This window comes from Cibotium barometz, chromosome 1 (assembly GCF_041138505.1).
Source record: "Cibotium barometz isolate CiBa-2024 chromosome 1, ASM4113850v1, whole genome shotgun sequence".
In the NCBI taxonomy this organism is placed as follows: Eukaryota; Viridiplantae; Streptophyta; class Polypodiopsida; order Cyatheales; family Cibotiaceae; genus Cibotium; species Cibotium barometz.
This window is the reverse complement of record NC_141046.1, coordinates 10,142,194-10,158,791: the sequence shown is the minus strand read 5'-3', so window position 1 is coordinate 10,158,791 and position 16,598 is coordinate 10,142,194. Positions and strand designations below refer to the sequence as shown.

Here is a 16,598-nt window from a genome sequence, read left to right as displayed (position 1 = left end):
TGTGTCCTGAATTTTATAAATTTTCAAGAGAGCATGTCAACTCTCACCCACACATGATTGATGCTATATTTGTACAATTAATAGTCTCCGGTCATTATTACACAATATATGACACATGCAATACAACATGACATGTGAGATGCCATCTATGATAAATTACATGTGATACATCTCCTTCCTTTAGTTATTAAGTCGTCCTATTAATTTTTTATTTTGTAAAGCGTTTGCTATATTTTTCCTCTTATTTTATTAGTTTTTTATTTTGCAATCAAGCTCTTAACTTTTCAGTATTTCCTGTATTTTTCTTTGCTGTATTTTTCCTTTATTAGTTTTTTATTTTGCAATGAAGCTCTTAACTTTTCAGTATGTACTATATTTATCTTAAGCTTTCTGTCACTTTCCAAGCCAAAAATGTTTTAGGCATTAATTGAAACCAAATTCTCAACTCAATAGTGCACAAATGGTTTAGTAAATGTGATGTGGTTTCACAAAAGTTGGATTGACAAATGCACACAAGGAGGTTAGAACCACCATATACGGTCACTTTGATTTACGTTGTGTGTGCATCTTGGGTCATTGGACATACATGTGGGTGGCTTTAGGTCTTGTTAATCTTAAGTTAAACCAAGGTCTAATGTAGATATCAAAGTTAAAAGCCATTATTCATATTTTTCATATTTCAAGTTATTCCAAAATGTCAAAGCACTACACTTACTGGGTTTCTTTAAAGGCATGAAAACCTCGAACCCAACTTTATTCTAAGTTATGAATGAAGTCACAGCAATTCTTTGAAGATAACTAGATGGTATAGGTCTTGTATAGTCATTTTATGAGGTCACTTGTGAGTACATGTTTTATGGTACAACATAAGAGTTACCTGAGAACATCTCCTTTCATATTACTACGCTTCCAAAATCCTTTTCTATTCACATGAGAATGTGCACAAATATTGGTGGATTTTGTAATAATGGGAACAGGCTAATAATTGTCATGTCAATGCGGTGACTGCAAGATGTAGAACACGCCTTCCCTTCGTGACCCTTTAATTGGATTTACTTTGCTAAGACAACCCTCAAAGGAGACGAAGAAGAGCTATGGTTGGGAGGTCTAATAGCCTCTATTGTAACATTGTGGACACCATGGTTGTTGAGGGCTTTGTGATTAAATTTAAGAGCCAAATACCTTTTACAAAGGTTCAACCTTATAAGAAAAAGTGTATGTCCAGTGGAGACATTGCATATGAGGAGACGAGACTTCCACTCACAAACATGTAAGGAGAGAATCTTTGGAGCTGCCAATGGTGAGAGGCCTAGAATTAGACTGTATTACGCTGCTTAAATACTGTATTACCGAAGCCTGGCTAAAAAAATTCAATGTCGTATTCAATCGCCAAGACCTAAAAAAGAAACCCTAATCGATTTCACCTAAAATACACAAGTCGTATTTAGGTAAAACGTTAACTACCATGCATCAAATCAGAAGCCTGCGCACTAATCCATATATCTAGCCATTCTAGGCCCAAATTACACAAATATAACAATCTTAGAAGCTCTGAAGCAGGAAGACTCGTTTGCGGGCTTCGAGAGCAGATTAGAACAGGGAACCCATCAGTGTAACTATGACAATGGTAGCAGCCATCAACCACTCCAAGAGCGTCTGGACTTTGAAGAATTCATCTCATCACTTGGGTCCCAGCCGCGAGAGCCAGAAGAAAATGACACTGAAAATGACCAGTGTCAGGGACGGCAGCAATAATATATTTCTCAATAACCCTAACCCTAATCCTAATCCTAATCGTCCCAAGGCCTATAGGCTATTTAACAATGAATTTTTCCCCCCAAACAAGTAATATACCAACTTTAGCCATTGTGGAAAGTGATATAAAGTAATAAGGTTGAATCTACACACTCCCATAGTGATGAAAAGTAATTGAGTACCCTCCCTCGCATTAAATTTCTTTTACTAAATGCGTAGCCCCTTAAATGTCCAATGTTCACTCTCGACCTTGAGTTGGCATGATGGAGAAGCTCCAAGCCATTGAAGATAGCACTAGACATGCTCTTCATTTATTCCACAAGACAATGTCCATCATGGTGGCTCACACTAGGAACTTACAACCCCATGGTTGTTGACAATGAGTATTGATTCCCACTACAAGTTTAGTAGCAAGCCTTATGCTACTAAACTTGTAGTGTCACTGTCACCTCTCCATCCACCCTTTATGGACTAACCTCATTCACACTCTTCTTCATGGTTTCATCTGGATCACATTCCTCAGGGTAGCCCTAGGGCTATGCAATAGAGGCATGCCACTTTTCTACACACATAAAGTCTTGTCTCTTTCCCAAGACTAGAGGTAAGGGCTGCATTATCTTGGATTTCATTTGGCATTTCAATCCCTCCACAGTTGATTATGGACTTCTCTATGAGGCTGGTACAGAGATACAATTGCATGGGTACACAGAATGCTGATTGGGCTAGTAGTATTGCATATATGAGATCTACCAGTGGTTTTATGTTCTCATTTGGGAGTGCTACTGTGAGTTGGAGCAGTAAGAAGCAGCCAACAATTGCCTTATCGAGTATAGAGGCATAGTATAGGGGTACTGCTATGGCAGTTTGTGAGGTAGCTTGGTTTCAAAAGCTACTTGGTGACATGGGAGAGCCTGTGGGGATAGGGCATTTGTCATATATTGTGACAACACGAGCAGCATGGCCAGTAACCCAGTATATCATGCTAGAACGAAGCACATTGAGGTGCATTATCACTTTGTGGGGGAGAAGGTTCTAGCAGCAGATGTAGATCTGGTATATGTCAGCACAGAGGATCAGGTGGCTGATATCTTCACGAAGGCATTGGACACAAAGAAGCTCCACAGGTTTAGGAGCGTACTTGGAGTGCAGTGTGTGGAGTTGAGCTCGATGGGGAGTGTTGAGATATTGAGCTCAACTAGTGCTACGACGGACATTGATGACCCGCATGGGTGATAGCTTCCGCATCTACACCAGTGGCATGGTTGGTGAGATTATGGGTGATATGCATCCAATGGGATGACAGGCTTTGTAACATCCATTTTGGATTACTAGAGATTGGCATAGTTATAGTGCCAGCTCATTTAGTCGGGTTCACACTTGTATGTTGTAGTAGTTGAGTACTAACCCATATAGTGTGTACTCTTATCTCTATGTTATGTTGGGTGAGTAGAGAAGAAGAAGATAGAAGAACATTCAGCTATCCATCTCTCTTGTGTCTTGCTCTCTCTTGTGTGTGTGCTTGCTTGCTAGGGTTTGAAGCTCTCCACATTCTCTTTATTAAATATGTTGAGGTACATCATGAGCCCACGACTTAACTTAATCCTCACCTGAACATGGCCTATATCATCTCCCTTAATTCTAGGTCCACTTCTCTTTATTTGAGGCTCATTTAATGTTGATTGAAGACGTTTGTGTTCACCCCTTGCCCACTTGAAGTAGGCATCCTCTTCCTAGGAATCTACGATGACAATGCTTACAATGATTCTTAACATTTACAAATGTGATTTATTATAACCTTAGCAATATTTTATCTCTAAGGTGCGAATTCCCCCTTAATTCTAAGTACTCTTCATCACTTCTTTTTTAACACTCCCCCTTAAGTGAAGAATCCCTATCATCATACATGTATTGGTCTACATTCTTAGTCATTCGCTAGAGTGGTCCATCTCATCTTTCCTTCTAAGCTACAATGTTTTTGATTTGAGACTTTACACTATAGGTGGGAATAGGGTTACAAGTAGAGATCAGAGACATTACATTATTTACCCAGAGAGTTTTTGAGGCTTGACTTCCTTCTTGGGAAGTTATCTCCTTTCTCCTTCTCTTTAGTCATCATGTTTGCTTCAGCTTGGACTCAATGTAAGAAGTCCTTTGATATATATGTCCCATCTTACTGCAATGGTGACATGACACTTCATCTTGTTCTTGCTTCTCACTCATGGTCTTGGTCCTTTGTGGAAGTACGGTTGTTCTCCCATTGTAGGTCCAATTATGGATTTAATCCTTTGGTCTTCCTCTATAAGTGTAGGTTTTACACCTTTAAGCTTTTAATAAATTGGAGATGGCATCTTCTACTTCTACAAGGGAGCCAACTTGCTAGTTGTTGCATGATGCTCTTCGTTTTATTCATGTGTGGGAAAAGAATAATTTACAAAGGTTGGATATCCTTCAACCCTTCAAACATATACACATCCCCGTATGCTCAAGCTTCTTGAGTCCATGGTGGTGAACCTCGAGCAAGTCACCTCACTCCATGATAATCTAATCTCTCTGTCTTCTCTCCTCTAGTGCCTTCTCTTTCTTACGTGTAGCTTCCTTTGCTATCTTCCCTCGATTAGAAAAAAATTGGACTAAAAAAGGGCCCTCAAATGTCTTCTCTCCTCTAGTGCCTTCTCTTTCTTACGCATAGCTTCCTTTGCTATCTTCCCTCTATTAGGAAAAATTTGGACTCAAAAAGGGCCCTCATAAAAGAAGAGCTATGTCATCGAGGGACTTTGGTGAACTTTACATACCTTACCTTAAAACCCCCACATGTGATATACCGTTGGAGAGCCCTTAAAAACTAGATTCTAAATCTACCACCTTTGAAAAAACTTGAAGTTGATGTGCTCAAGCTATACTTTCCCTACTAAAAGGTAGATTCCAAGATTGTGACAAATCATTGGAATCTACCTTTCAATGGGGAATATCACAATGGTTGGAATCTACCTTTTAGTGGGGAATGCATAGCTTGAGCATCTCAACTCCAAAAGGTAGATTTAGAATCTACCTTTCATGGGATCTCCAATGATATCACATGTGGGTGTTTTGACATAAACTACACATAGCTCTCCTTAGAGGGTTCTTTTTTTAGTCCAAATTTTCCTGATCTTTATAGAGATTCTATGTGCTCCCTAGTCACACCTCTAGGCTCAACCTTTCTTCTTGTTTCCTTGGTTCTAGGTATATACAACTTATAAAATGAGGAGCAAAAGCCTTTTGTTAAATAAGTTTGTTTTCTTTGTAGAGACCATGAAGCCCTTATATATCTTGTCAACAAGTCAGGTGCTATGGGAAGGATCACCCAAAGGCTTTTGATCCTACTAGAGTTTGACTTCATAAAATGATTGTGCAGCAAAAGGGGTCACAACATGTGCATGCGGACCATATGTTGTGCATCTCGAATGGAGAACCACCAAAAGGAGTAGATGATGATCTTACCTGATGCTCCACTATTCAACGTGTTTTACTTGAATGGATGGAAGGTATGGTACATTAATGGGTTGCCCTAGTAAAGATCCCTAAATAAAGATAGAGCAAGATGCCTTATATTAAGAAGGCAACCCCCTATCAACTCAAAATTGTACAAGCTAGGGTTACCCTAGGAAAGACCACTAAATAGGGACAAAGTGAGGTGTCTTATTATTATGAAGGTATCGTCTTGTCAATTGGAAATTATACAAGGTAGCCAAGATGGGATCATGCTCACAAGGATTGAGATCCTAACTTCAGAGTGGCTAGAGGACATTTCACCACATAGATAATACCATCATGAAGAAAGTCTTCCTACTAGAAGGGTGTGATGGCATTCTATGCTGTTTGGTAATGTGGCTACACAATGAATTATCAACAATTTACTATCACACGTGACAAAGTTAGGATGCCTCTGTACCCCATAGTGTCTTTGCAACCTTTCGAGAAATGGGGCATCAATTTTGTTGGACTAGTTAGTCTTCTAATGACACTACTCTACATACTTTCAATAACTACTTCCAGTGACTCCCTACAAATGACACTACTCCATCTACTTCCAGTGACTCTACAATGCCTGGACAGTAATTCTAATGTGATACACTTCATGTAAAGATTTTGGGATATCACCAAGCTTACGACTTGTGTAATGTCTATATACATAGCCTAGAAAATTAACTCATTCTAGCTTTTATGCCTGGGACACTAGAGTGGGCAGGTGATGAACATTGTAAATATGAGGTGTGTATATAAGTCATTTTGGACTAATGGAAATGTACATAATCCCATTATCACAATTGAGTCTAGTCATGTGCTTTTGTGTTGGCGAATGATAATGGGCATAATTCCATTATCACAATTGAGTCTAGTCTTGTGCTTTTGTGGTGAGAATGAATCTCTTCATGATCATAGACAGCTTGAGATTTGTGCCTAGAGAAGATTAGGGTGTGTTGAAATGGGATAGAATCAACATCTTAGCATGCTAGAAATGCAATAAAGAGCTTGACACTAATGATAATGCTAATGACAAAAATGAAGCATAATGACAAGGAAAGAGGTAAATAGCTAAAAAAGCTCATGTGTTAATCCATTAGGTAGAGTTCTTTTTTAAAGGCTTGAGTACATCTCCATTAATGATGACCCATAAGATTTATTAAGTTCTCCCTAATCTAGTTTCTAATTTGTCCTACATTGAGCCTACATTTTAGCACCATCTCCCTTGAAGTGAGCACTGAACACCCACTTGGCATCTTTCCCACTTCTTTTAGGCACCTACTTCTAGCCTCCACATGAGCTGGCCATTCCATATATTCTTCCATCTTTGTGCTCCCTTTGACCCTTTGATCCATAGTCTATGACTTATGCAACTCATACAAATGTTTGAGGATCACATATGACTCCCCCTTGCTCCAAACATTACTCAACATCACTTGATATTTCAACAAGACACACAAAGCACGTGACTAATCCAAGTGCAAGAGATATTTGTGATTGTGGCCCATGTGACTACCAACCTTACCCATGGCATCACCCATCTCTACACTTTTCCATTCTTCTTCACCCATTTTACATGATCGATCAAACACACCCACATAGAATGCACTATGCTCCCCTTCAATTACCAAATTTTCAATACCACATAAGGTATCACCTTGTTAGTTATTATTGGGCACATTGTTTTTCTGTTATAAGGTATGTGCTATATATTTAGGCATCAAGATTCAAACTCACACACCCTTCTAGGTAGCATGGTACAATAGCCACTTGAGCAAGTTCAACCAAATTACCGATAATGTTTTTAAAAGTACCACTAGGTAGATGTAAATGTAGTGTGGTAGCTTTAATTAGAGAATTGGTGGTTCTTAGCTAACTACAAAAGGCCTTGTCAATAATAATTTGTTGAACAAAATTGCATCCTTAAGTAAACACTAATGTAATTATCATGCATGTCACATTTTACAATAATATTAAATCTTGGATTATGATTGAAATGATTGTGCATATTCTAGCTTTTCTTCTTTAAAATTAGATGAATAGTTACAATAGAGACTCAATAACACATAACCTTATTGTAAAATTAAAATTAGATCAATAGTTTACAATAGAGACCCAATAACACATTACCTTGTAAAACTAAAATGGAAACGTCCTAGTTCTTCCTTAACTTAGAACTTTCTTTTTTGAATATGTAGAGGGAGTTGACAAAGTTGTGATTTATTTAGTCATTTTCAAGACAATGAAAATTTTCTAGAAAATGGAAAACTATGTCAGAGACCATTTATATGCATTTCTTTGAAAACATGCACCAAACTTGAATCTTTTTGGCATGTTATTTTCAACATAGAATTCTAGAGATCTCCTAAAAACTAGCAAAATTAACCTTTATAGTTCTTCAGTGACTTGCACCATCAATGTATACAACTTACCACTCCATAAAATTAATTATAATTAAACTTGATCTTTGGTTCATGAAGAGCCATATGAGTTTGATATACATAATATACAAACACATGAAAAGACATACGAGTCTGATTTTCATAATATATAAACACATAATAGAGAAAAATATAAGTTGGTATATGAAGAGCCATATGGGTTGGCTTTTCATAACATACAAACACGTAAAAGAGTCAATGAAAAACATGTTTGCAGTATGAGTGTTATGAGACTAATAGAAAACACTAAGGTAAGACTAGGAAAGATTATTTATATGTAAAAGGTTACATATAAATAAGGTTTAGGTGATTTCAAATAGGAAATACCTAAGGTTACATATAAATAAGGTTCAAGTGATTTCAAATAGGAAATACCTAAGCAATGGTTAATAGGCATTAAAGTTAAAGTAAAAAGAGAAGTAGATGGTATAAAATGGAAGCCCAAGGGACATAGAAGTAGGCGCAATTTTTACAAATCTTATAGCCTCATCTAAGTTTTTTTGGCTCTTTGGAGCAAACTTCCTTTTTGTACTCCCTTTTTCGGCCTCTAATGAAGCTTCTTACTTTTTGAAAATTGTCTATTACCTTAAGCGTTAAGACAATTTCTCTTTAGCAAGATATACATTGAGTGACATTTAAATTCTTTTGCTCCATAGAATAATTATCCCACTTCTCCCAATTTTGGTCTTCTTGATTTTCAGGAAGATATTTCTTTAAAAATAATTCCTTGAATGAATCCCAAGAATCGGGTACTTGTCTAGCTTTCGCTAGACTCGTCCACTTATAAGCTTTGCCTTGTAAGGATATGATAGCTTCAATAGGGTGGTTATGATCAAGCACATTTCTTAAAAGATGCAAATCTTGCCATTTTTGTAGAGAAATATGGATCGCATCTTTATCTCCTTCTCTTCTCCACTAAAAGTCGGTGCCTTTAAATCTTTGAATACCATGTCCTTGTCTCTAGTTTTGGGACCCTCTTCAATTATGGTTTCATTCAACCATTTTTCTAAAGTTTTTTTCCTTCCCTCACCAATATTTTTAGATATTTCTTTTACTTCCAATCCTTCCCCTCCCACCACGGAGCTAAGAAGACCCATCATTTTCTCAAGTTTATTTCTATATTAGAGATTTTTCTTTCATTTCCTTCATTTCTATATCCTTATAATCATAAGGTCTAAATCTTGCATATCTATTTCATTTGGTTTTGTAATATCCTCTTCCATGTCGAAAGAGGACATTAGGTTTTTTCCCTTCTCACCAATTTCATCTTTCCTACCTTGAGAAGCCATTTACTCTAACACTAAGCAAACTGGAAAATTTATTACAAAGAAAAAAAATGTAACACAATGACCTTACTTGGTTGGGTAATTATGAATTATCCCTAATGATGTGAAGAACAATTTCGTTGATTCCTCCTTGTTGATATTTGCTTCAAAGATCCTTTAAGGTTGTCTTGTACTCCACTTGCTCCATGTAGAACTCCAAAGCATGCCCAATTTATTAGGCAAGAGGTATTTTGTATGGAGAAGATTTGAGAAATATAGATATTAGCTTATGGAAATGAATAGAAAAGAGATTAAGGAGTAGAGATTAGCTTATGGAAGTGAATAGAAAAGAGATTAAGGAGTAGAGATTAGAGTTAGCAATGTAGCTCAATGGAAACATAGAAGAGAAAGAACTTGGCTATGATACCAATGTAATGCTCCTTGCATTATGAGTTTAGGGACTATTTGGGAGATGGTTGGGTGGAGAATCAAAGTACTAGTCTTTAAAGTCCTCAAGCTTATAATGCAAGGAGAATTACAATAATAAGCTTTGCATTACTTATGTGACATAGAAAGAGATACATGCATAGAGGTGTCTTGAGACCATAAATCACTTCTCATGGATAAAGACCCAGATCTGATATATATCGAGCAAATATTTAGGACCATAGCACACTTCTCATGCATATAGTCCCATATTTGATACAGCGAATAATTATTTGACATTATTTATAACTTATGTTAGAACATGTTTTAATCAATCTAAACACCAATCACTAAGACTCTAATAGCATTTATATAACTCACCTCCCTCACAAGGTATTAATAAATCCAATTAGCCCACATTTGTGTAGAAGTTTAAAGTAAATTGACATTGATCTAGATTAGTATGCCCTTACCTTAAGTGTAGCTTGGGGCTGGGACTATGCATATAAAATGACTTGACATGGATTTTCATAGCATGAGTAGGAAATCAAAGATTTACATGGAGATACATCTTGCTATGGGGTTGTTATAATTTTATTTAGAAGCTATAAGTACCCTCGGTGACTTGCAATCTAATTTAACTTTATATCATCATAGGTAGAACATCCATGGGCTTACAAAGGCATTATAATTCTTTAGTTAGAGGCAAGTTAATGTATTGACAAAAATACACAAAGAAAAAGTAAAAATGAATGTATAGATTCAAGACTAAAAGCTACATAGGCCTTTTTCATGTGTAGCATTACCTTTGGTACACTAGATTTTTATGGCCAATAAAGTTATTACTTGTTTTATAGAACCCAAAACTTTTAGTGTAGTACACCACACCTTTTATGAAAAAGGATGACAAATACAACATGTCAAAGTTGTGAGGTAACACATGACATGGTATCCTCAGTGCAAAGTCTCGTGATTCTCCTAGACAAAGTGTACACATTCTCATGTAGCTTTATATTAACCAAATGTTACATGAGGCCTCGTTTAAGCTAAGCTAGGGCTCAACATATCCCGCGTCTATAAGACTAACCATATGTTGGATTGAATGGGTTTTGTTTATTCTATGTATTTAAAGTGATGAAAGGCTACACATTTTCTTAGGTGCTAAATCATTTGACAAGATTGAGCACAAGTGCTAGGTTTTACTCGGGTGAGAACGGACAAGTGCATGCATGGACTTCCTCACTAATCAAAACTTGATGTGTAAGCCTATAAGAGATTAACGATCAATATATCCGAGCTCATCCATGCTGATCAGCTACCCCACACAAGTGCTTGATTCATTCATAGCTAGCATGGATAGGGTGGATGTGAAAAGCCCCTAACAAGGCCCTTTACACATGTATGTCATTGTAGAGCTATGCACATGTCACCTATCTTACAAATGGGGAAAAATGATGTAAATGGTCTTAGGCTTGTTACATATGGTAGCATCTAGCACCTTGATCTATGCTTCATTGCTAGATGTACTCCCTTGGATGTTGACCTTCATGAATCACACACTGCATGAGTGTCTCGATGCCAAGAGTTTAGCTTGGCATCGACCATCGACCACTTAATGGCCAAGGTTAGGGTTAATGTGTAACGAGGTGACACATCCGCCCATGAAAGCCGCACCGGTCTTGACTCCTAAGTAGCTAGTCTTGCACACCAAGGCAAGTGTGTAAAGACCCTAATAAGGCATGTTCTAACCTCTAAAGACCCTTGTTTTATGTTCACTCCAGGGCCTTCTACAACCAATCATCGACCATTTTGGTATAGGGCCAAATCATTTATCACTCCATGTGTAGGAACAGCGCATATGTGCAAATGATCCTACTGAGGTGTGTATGTATGACAATATATATTGACAATGTGGCCACGGTGTTGGTTGCGGCGTTGAAAGAAACTTGTGGTAGGAATTGGAAGGGATCAGCCAACCTAATGGGCGTGGAAGCATTGGAAGGAAGCCAATTCTGGCGGTTGGGTGAAGAAAACTACTTTTACGTGAAAACGAGTTAAAAAAGATGGCGTGATAGACAGACCTGCCACAGTTTTGTCTCGGCATCCCGTTTGTCGCCGTATGATGGTTATTGGACAACAGGATTCAGGATTTGGTGACCCCTCTGAGTCTCCACTACTGTGGCTCACACATTGCAAGGCACTGTAAAAGATCTCTTGAGCCCAATTGGCCTAGCTTTTCCGCATTATCTTAATGCTGATGATGTATGCAGTGCGCCCAGTCTGGTTCATGTGCTCGGAGAGCTCTTTCCACTGCGACATTCCTGTCCGTTAATGTATGATTTCTGCTCTCTTTCGCTCTCTCTCTCTCTCTCTCTCTCTCTCAAGCGTGCTGGTGCAGAAGCTTTGTTTTATTGGCTGTATGTTGTCTCTCTCTGTCTCAATGTTGCGGCATAGCTTATCAGCATGAGGAATCCGCTGTTGGAGCTATGCTTTCAGGTAGCGTGGATATGGAATACGGTGCATGTTGTGGTTGCTGCAGAGTCATGGTGAGTTTGGAAGGCCAGACTACAAGTTGCATAGAAGGAATATACAGTGGCATGTGGGATAAGGATGCACGGTTACTGCAATGATGGGATGGAAGGGCAACACAAGGTAAAGTTGGAGATAATGTTCTAGGGTTTGATTGGATCGCGAGCTTATTTCAAGGTCTCCATCGTAGCCTTTTGCGCCTTCCAGTAAGCTGCACGCTTTTACTTCCATAGTTATCATCAACAATAGTGCTGCTGCATGTTGTGAAGGGCAACCATCTCTCCGAGATGTCGCACAAACGCCGTGAAGACGGCCACGTTAGCCAAGTCTATGGCGCCCCAGGAAGCTCCCCTCGACTGCACCAGAATGCCGTTGTGGCTGCTCGAGAGGTCACTCTGCACTTGGACGCCAGGTCTTCTGGCAGTAGCAGCATGTTGAAGGGCTCCTCTGCTGGAGGGCGCAGAAAAGGCCATGGGGGCTCCTCTACAAGGTCGGCCGGCGGTGGTGGCGGTGCCGGCGTGGCTTCCACCTCGTCGGAAAGTATGCTGTCTCAGGGCGACTATGATAGATATGAGGTGTTCTATGAAAAGCGCAGAAGTGCAATGGGTGTCATCACCGGCATCTTTACTTGCTGGTCTAAGTCGAAAGAGGGGCAGTCCGGCAGCTATCAGGGCCGCCCGCCGGCGGCTCCGCTGCCTCGGCTAAACAGTCTCACGGCGGCGGCGCTTCTGGAGCAGGCTAAGGCCCAGCAGGAGGCTCTGCTCGAAACGCAGGATACTAGCGACATGTGGGAGTGGCACATGGAACAGCAGCAGGCAATAGCCAGCCAAGAGCACGAGATGCTGGAGCGCACCAGTAGCGCCGCCGCCGGCGACCAGATGCCAGCGCCGCTATCTCTTGTTGGCGGAGGCGGCGCTGACGGCTCCCGTCTTCTCATCAGGAGAAAGAAACCTTTAGATGACGAAGCCGACGACGACCCCGAAGAGGCGGCGCAAGAATGGGAGTCTCCGGCGTGGGGCTGGCGGCGGCAGGAAGAGGTGGCGGCGGAGAAAGTTGTGCAGATGTTCGAGGCCGCCATGCTGCGGTGCCGGTGGGAAATCAACACTTTCTGCAGAGTTTACATGCAGCAAATTGTCCGGGCCGGTTACTCCCTTATCAATACTCTAATGGAAATGGAAGCTAATACAGTGTTTCTCCGCCGGGTGCACGCCAGCTACGCCCTCGAAGCCAGAATCAACGCCGCCCTCTTCCGATGCTTCGAGAACGACAGTTTCGATGACAGCGGCCTGACACACATTTTCGACCCGAGCGCCCGCGCGGCGTCAAGATTGCAAGAGTATGTCCGAATGAAGGGTCTGGATCCGGCGGAGGCTTTAAGGATGCACTCTCCCAGCTACGAGCCGGCGTTCCACAACTTCGCGGCGGCCAAGAGCGAGGAGGTGCTGGCGTTGCTGCCCGCGGCCGCTCTAGCATTCCGGTCGGCCGCCCAGCGCGACCGCTTCATGGACGCCTTCCTCCGGGCGGCCAAATGGGCATGGCTTCTGCACCGCCTCGCGACATCAGCCACCCCTTCCGCCACTATCCTACGTGTCGCGCGGGGACATCCGGTGGATCCGCTGTACGTGGAAGCCGTGGCAGTACCGCCAATTGGCAGCTGCTCACGCTGTCCTGTCACGGCTCTGCCAACCGTGGAGTTTATGATCATGCCGGGCTTCGTCGCCCAGCGCAAAGTCTTCCGCTCCCGCGTCTACCAGCACTTCATGTGCAAACAGCAGTAACAAGCAGGCTCCAGATCACACAGCTGACGTGGCAGATGTTGCCATCACTGATCATCATCATCATCCTGCCAAAAGCTTCAAGCGCAACATCGGATGCTGCCCTTTGTAAGTTGTATCTATGTGATGTCATCAAGTTATTTTTTTAAAATTATTTGTTACTTTTTTTTTCGTGTGGAAGGTTTTGAATAACTCCAAACCGAGCGAGCGCTGCTCAAAACTAAATGTCTTTGATGACTGAAACGGTGAATTTTTTTAATTAAAAGTCTTTGAAGTTGGAGACCACTTTTATGTACTATTCTCCTATAGGAATCACTCAAATCTTATTGTGGGCATAAATTAATACCCTACGGTACCGTACATTTGGCTATGTGCCAAAACTGGGACTACTACCCCAAACTTACATGTAGATGCTCTTCTTGCCAACCTAGAAAACTAGATTTACTTGCACCCATGAAAGTTCAGTTTGCATGGGACACAGCTCCTCTAGCACTCCGTTAGGCCCACTCCCCTCCTCCATCCTATACAATCCTATATATAGAGAGAGAGAGAGAAGCTTAGGGGTTCTACAGGCTATATACACAAATAATGATCTTTCGCATTCGTTTTACAGACTCTGGAGGAGGACACCACATTCGTAGAATTGCACATATGAGAGAGAGAGAGAGAGAGAGAGAGAGAGTCAGAGAGAGGAACTTCTTCTAGGGCTTCTCCTCATTCCAAAGAGGGACCATAGATAGATAGAGAGAGAGAGAGAGAGGACTATAGATACCAACCCTCTACTAACCCCACCATGCATGTGCTCAAAAGAGAAACGTGTGCACTTTTTGGTATGTGTTTTATCGATATAGAGATCGATCTCTCTAGTGGTACACTAAAGAGTACACTAACAAGTGTCTACATGATGCAGATCCCATTTAAACAAGGTAGATTAGGTGAGCCTCATAATAAGGATACACATTTAGTAAGATAATGCCTTCAAAGGGCAATGCAAACATTTCAATCTCCTTTTCAAGAGTAGGATTACATTTGAGCTGTAAGTTTCTATGCTTGTAGCAAAAAATCCAACCTTGAATATTACGTTGCCATCTATGAATTGCACCCCATGCAATCGGGATAGGAGCAATAGGGGCTACCCTAATGGAGGTGCTCTACATTGGAAGCAAGCCTTATCTTTGTGCTTTTTATTTTTAGTGTGTACTTGATCTAAGTGTGTGTGAATGACTATTAAGCCATATTGTGTGTGTACTTGATCAACATAGTGTGTAAGTGTATGTATGTGTGTGAACCCACTCTAACGAGTGAGGAAATATTGTGTGCATGTGTGACCATCCTCTAGTAAAGGAGTAAAAACCCACTTATGTGTTTATGCGTGTGAGCCACCTCTTAGAGGGTAATAAATAATATCTAAATATTTATTTATGATGTGACATAAATAGTGATGTCAAGAGGAGAACCTTTGTACTTATAAAAGGTACATGTATCGTGCATTGAAAATTACCAACTTGCCACACTCATTTGGTGGCTCACACGTTGAATCATTACATATGTGCTCTACAACAACACATTTATCATCTCCTCCCCTTGATACCAACTTGGCCTACCCATTTGGTGGGTCAAAGGTTGAATCATTACACATAATAGTTTTTTCATCTTATGCTCGAAAAAAATTAAGGTTTCCTAAAAATTACATGGCTATCGTGTTGAAGTCGACATTGATAGAGAGAGAATGAGAGAGAGAGCTAGAGAGAGAGTGAGAAGTACACGACTCAAGAATGATGTGATGGTTGCATTTGATGGGGAGAGATGATAAATGTGTTGCTATACAGATGTGTGTTTCCTTGTGTGTGTCAAAGTTCTTTGTGGCTTTTGTTTTTGTTTTGTATGTTAGACCAAGCAAGTTGTGTTTTGTGTTCTAGATCAAGTGTTTATCACAGTTATAACCACCTTTGATCACCTTATGATGTAGTCCATGGCGATTGTGTATGATGGTTGGTCCCTCTTCTTGGTTGTTAGCTCTACCCAAGGTGCACCACCACAAGCATATGAAATAGGACTATGGTTCCTGATTTATCCTTACAATAGCAAGAGAAGATAGCCCTTGAGGGGGGCTATTGGAAGTAAGGCCTTATCTCTGTGGTTGTTATGATCGGTGTGTACTTGATCTAAGTGTGTGAATGGCTGCTAAGCCCTGTTGTGTGTGTACTTAGTCAAGATAGGGTGTAAGTGTATGTCTGTTTGAGAGATCCTCTGAGAGATAATCTTTTCAACTCTAACACCTCTTTGAAATCATACCATAATGTCTCTTGCACCCCAAAACACCCATTTGTTGTCTACATCCCTGTGATCTACCAAACCTCTTTAAATCTCTGTAGCACCCCTCACTTGTTAGATATTTATGGTAGCCCTACAGTGAGGCCACGTACTGAATGCCATGGCCACTTTTGTCCCATCAAGTTTTTTCCCATGGCCATTTAGGTGTGAACGAACACGTTAGGAGGATTAGCTAGTATATAAGAAACCTCACTTAGTTATAATTTCTCGGTTGTTATGGCACCTTCACCTTTCTCCCCTTTGAGCTAGCCATTCTCTCTCACACTTTACGCCCTTTTTTGTTCTTTTTATTAAGCATTGTGTGCGTGTACGTTTTAACTTGCTATAGTGAGCTCTGTCCAAATGAATCACTATCGTCGGCTCCGTCCAAATGACTTGCAGTTGGCTCCATCAATGACTTCAACAAGTATTGCTAGACATATGTCTTGTCCATGCTGAATCTCCGTCAATTCAATGCCACCAATCCATGCCATCAATTTATGAGTTCCATCAATTACACCATCAAGTCAAGTAAGTCACTACATCAACACGAGTTGACATGTGGCGGATAACTTGACACATGGTAAATA

General features: G+C 40.4%; 1 protein-coding gene across 1 annotated transcript; it reads left to right on the top strand.

Moving 5' to 3' along the window:
* The first annotated feature begins 11,571 nt into the window (after positions 1-11,571).
* Positions 11,572-13,863, top strand: LOC147641586 (uncharacterized). Its single transcript, XM_086791122.1, has 2 exons — positions 11,572-11,724; positions 11,888-13,863. The coding sequence occupies exon 2, from the start codon at positions 12,208-12,210 to the stop codon at positions 13,696-13,698; it is 1,491 nt and encodes a 496-aa protein (XP_086647248.1). The 5' UTR covers positions 11,572-11,724; positions 11,888-12,207; the 3' UTR covers positions 13,699-13,863.
* Positions 13,864-16,598: the final 2,735 nt, after the last annotated feature.

Bases quoted from the DNA above. Each gene is read 5' to 3' on its own strand.
- LOC147641586 (XM_086791122.1), top strand. From the start codon at position 12,208: ATGTCGCACAAACGCCGTGAAGACGGCCACGTTAGCCAAGTCTATGGC.